The sequence below is a fragment of the Chelonoidis abingdonii genome, chromosome 3, assembly GCF_003597395.2.
Source record: "Chelonoidis abingdonii isolate Lonesome George chromosome 3, CheloAbing_2.0, whole genome shotgun sequence".
Taxonomy (NCBI): Eukaryota; Metazoa; Chordata; order Testudines; family Testudinidae; genus Chelonoidis; species Chelonoidis abingdonii.
In genome coordinates this window covers 134,900,537-134,904,268 of record NC_133771.1, presented here as the reverse complement: position 1 = coordinate 134,904,268, position 3,732 = coordinate 134,900,537, and the positions used below count along the sequence as shown (strand labels likewise).

At 46.5% G+C, this 3,732-nt stretch overlaps 1 protein-coding gene across 1 annotated transcript in view; it reads right to left on the bottom strand.

Moving 5' to 3' along the window:
- TBP (TATA-box binding protein) overlaps positions 1 to 3,732 on the bottom strand; it is a 23,672-nt gene that overhangs the window by 10,073 nt on the left and 9,867 nt on the right. The window contains exon 5 of the mRNA XM_075064137.1: positions 2,067 to 2,154. Coding sequence (XP_074920238.1) covers positions 2,067 to 2,154 — 88 coding nt within the window. The remainder of the gene's footprint in view (positions 1 to 2,066; positions 2,155 to 3,732) is intronic.

Here is a 3,732-nt window from a genome sequence, read left to right as displayed (position 1 = left end):
ACTGCCAGAAGCTGGGACTGGATGACAGGGAAAAGGTCACCTGATAATTGCCCTATTCTGTTCATTTCCTCCAAAGCATCTGGCACTGGCCACTGTTGGAAGACAAAATACTGGGCTAGATGGAAGAATGGTCTGATCTAGTATGGCCATTCTTGTGTATTAGCTAATACACATTTTTAGACACCCTCCCTGCCTCATACTAGTGAAGACAAGGCCTTCAGAGCAGGGACCCTGTTGTAACAGATACAGCAATTTCCTGACACATCCTGGATTGACCTTATTGTATTAAGTTTATTCATTAATGTGGGGTGGAATTGTATGTAACCTTTCTGCGGGAAAAGATGTGACAGATGTGAGATCAGGGAGTTCAAAACACTACAGAAAATATGCCAGACAAGTATGGACAATAAGCATTAAATGGATTTCCTAGGGAATCCAGAGGGGTTACTGCAAATTCCTCACTGCCAGTTATGCAAAAACCCAGCTTTCTGAAGCTATGCCATGAGGAATGGGTCCATTGTCTGCTGATCACTTGTTGCAAAAGGCCAGTATCAAAGGCCTGATCTGTATAAGGAACAGCTGATCTGCTCTCTGGCTCAGGATCTAAGACAGATGAACTTATAACCATGGGGAAAACCCAGTCGTGGGTTTTGAAGGACTAAAACATACTAGAGCCCTAGGTTAGAGCTGGCTAACCTCTGGTAAGCTTTTTAGCATGTATTTTAGTTCTTTTATTGTTATAATACGTTTTCTATGTAAATGCTTTTTCTTTAAGAATAAATGTGCTAGCATAGTAGGAGCTGTGTGGCAAATTATAACTGCAGGCAATGCATTGGTCATACCCATCAAAGAGACAGCAAAAAGGCCAGTACTTGTATATAGGCAGACTGGCTTGCTGAGATATCAGTGTAAATCAGGGAGCTGTGCAGCCTTAAAAACCCTTGTCAGAATGCAGTGAGATGTGCGTCTCCGCCCAGGAGGCCTGATGGATGGGCACTGGAAACCTGTAAATCAGTGCCTTTGGTGGACCATGGAGTGGGGAATACAGGTGCAGTTGCCCTGAAACTGACACACCTGTCTTCTTATGGGTTTGCATAGCACTGAGCGCCATGGAGCCCTGATTTGGTCCTTTGACTGCTACTATAATGCAAATCTCAGTTGAATATCATGGAACCAAAAAGAGAAGAGAAGAGGAGTGAAGCTTCCAGCCATGTTAACAACTGTGTTCAAAAATTGTTAATTCACAGTGTAGAGCAGGGGTTCTCAAACTTCATTGCACCATGACCCCATTATGGCAACAAAAATTACACGACCCAAGGAGGGGGACTGAAGCCCAAGACCCACCACTCCGGGCGTCAGCCCCAGGCAGGGGGCCTGTAACCTGAGCTCTGCCACCCAGGGCTGAAACCCTCAGACTCTAGCTTCAACCCTGAGTGGTGGGGCTCAGGCTTCAGCTTCTGTCCCGGGTAGTGGGGCTTGGGCTTTGGCCCCAGGTCCCAGCAAGTCTGAGCCAGCACTGATTCCCACAAGTTGAGAACTGCTAGTGTAAACGCTTTAAAAAGTCATGGCTCTTGGCTTTGAACTACACAGACCCACAATGGAAACAAATACATTTGATTCTACAATTACACATGAGGATGGACATGATAAAGAAGTAGGGGGTGGAGACAGAGGAGTCCCTGAGAGCAGGAAGCACACGATTCCCTGTTTAAACTACTACTGACAAGTCTACACAAGAAGCTTTTGCCAATCTAGCAATATTGGTTAGGGGTGTGAAAATTTTTTTTTTTGGCGATGTTTCTATACCAGCAAAAGCCCCACTGTAGTCACAGATATATCAGGATAAAAACACTTTTTCCAGTACAACTTATTTCACTTCCTGAACCAATATAAGCTCTACTGGCAAGCTCTTTTTAGGTCTTTTTTCTCATATAAACATCAACAATAGGTAGGTTTTGCCAGTATAGCTCTATGAGCAAAGTTTAAGTGTAGACTACACTTAAGACTTGTTTCATTGATTCAGTGAAAAGTCTGTCCCCCATTCAAATCTAATACATCTCTCTTACCTTGGGATTGTATTCAGCATTTCGGGCTCGAAGCGCAATAGTTTTTAGGTCAAGTTTGCAACCAAGATTCACAGTGGAAACAATATTCCTGAAGACAAGTTAGAGAGATTAATTGGTAAGGTTAGATTTAATGAAGGATTCCTGGGATCTCTATCGTCTTTTTTTTTTTTTTTTTTTTTTTTTTAACAAGACGTTACACTCTTTCGTAACTGTTGTCTTCGGAGATGTGTTGCTGCATATCATTCCAATTAGCGTGTGTGGGTGCTGCGTCCACATTCGGTCGGAAAGATTTTTAGCCCTTACAATCAGTGGGCATCGCGCTGGGTCACCCCCGGGAGTGGCGCCGTTATGGGTGGATTATACCGCCTGCTGACCCAATGGCCTTCAGTTTCTTCTTGGTCAGCTACTCCGACAGGAGTGGAAGGAGGGCGGGTTTTGGAATGGATTGAAGCACACATCTCGAGAACAACAGTTACAAAGGTAGTAACCGTCTTTTCTTCGAGTGCCTGCTCATATAGATTCAATTAGTGATCCCAAGCTTACAGGCGTGGGTCGGAGTGAAGATGTTGCAAGAATGCAGAACTGTTGAGCCAAATGCACATCATCTCTGAACGTTTGAAGCCAATGCATAATGTGAGGCAAAGGCGTGAATCGATGCAACCCAGGTAGCTGCCCGACATACTTCTGATGGGAACATGGTCAGGAAGGCAGCAGATGAAGATGAGCCAAGTAGAATGGGGCAGTGGAGGTGGTAGCGGAACGCTGAGCAAATCATAGCATGGACGGATGCAGGATGTTACGCATGAGTGAAATTAAGTTGGGATGAACCGGTAGGCTTTCAATCTAGTCTGCCACAGCTAAAAAAGAGCTGAGTTGACCTTCGGTAAGGGTTTTGTTCTCTCTATATAAAGGCGAGAGCCGCAATGTCTAGGGTTGCGTGTTGTTCCCACGACGCGATGGGTGCGGCTTGGGAAAAAGACGGGGAGGAAGATGTCTTCTGACTGAAGGCGGACCATCAAACTTAGCGAGGAAGGAGGGGGTGTGGTCAACGCTGTACTTTGTCCTTAGGAATAACCGTATACGGGGGGGGGGGGGTGTCTGCTGTCAGGGCCCCAAGCTCAGATACTCGCCTTGGCCGAAGCAATAGCGATGAGAAAGGCTGTCTTCCAGGAAAGGTAAGCAGCGAGCGGTATCAGTGGTTCAACAGGAGCACCATAAGCTTGGCTAGCACCAGGTGAGATCGTAGGGGTAGGGCATCCTGACTTGAGGGTACAAAACGTTCCAGATTCCCTTAGAACCTGAACTATGGTGAAGAAGATTTGATCAGCCATTTTCCCCTGGGTGGAAGGCGGAGATGCTGCAGATGCATCTTTATGGAAGAGCTGCTGGCCTGTTTTTCAGGGACAGAGGTGGTCAGGAAGTAGGGAACGGACACCTGCCTTGGACTGAGTTACGCTGAAGCGCACTAGGCGAGAATGCTTCACTTAAGCAGATATGTATCTTAGTGAAGGCTTGCCTATGCCCAAGAGCACCGCTCTTGGCCGCGAGGCACGAGAACGCAACTCAGACTGCTCAACACGCGCACCATGCTATGAGAGAAGAGACGCAGGTCCGGATGGTGAAGCTTGCCGAAGTCTGTTTTATGAGTCCGGCAGAATGGCAGGGA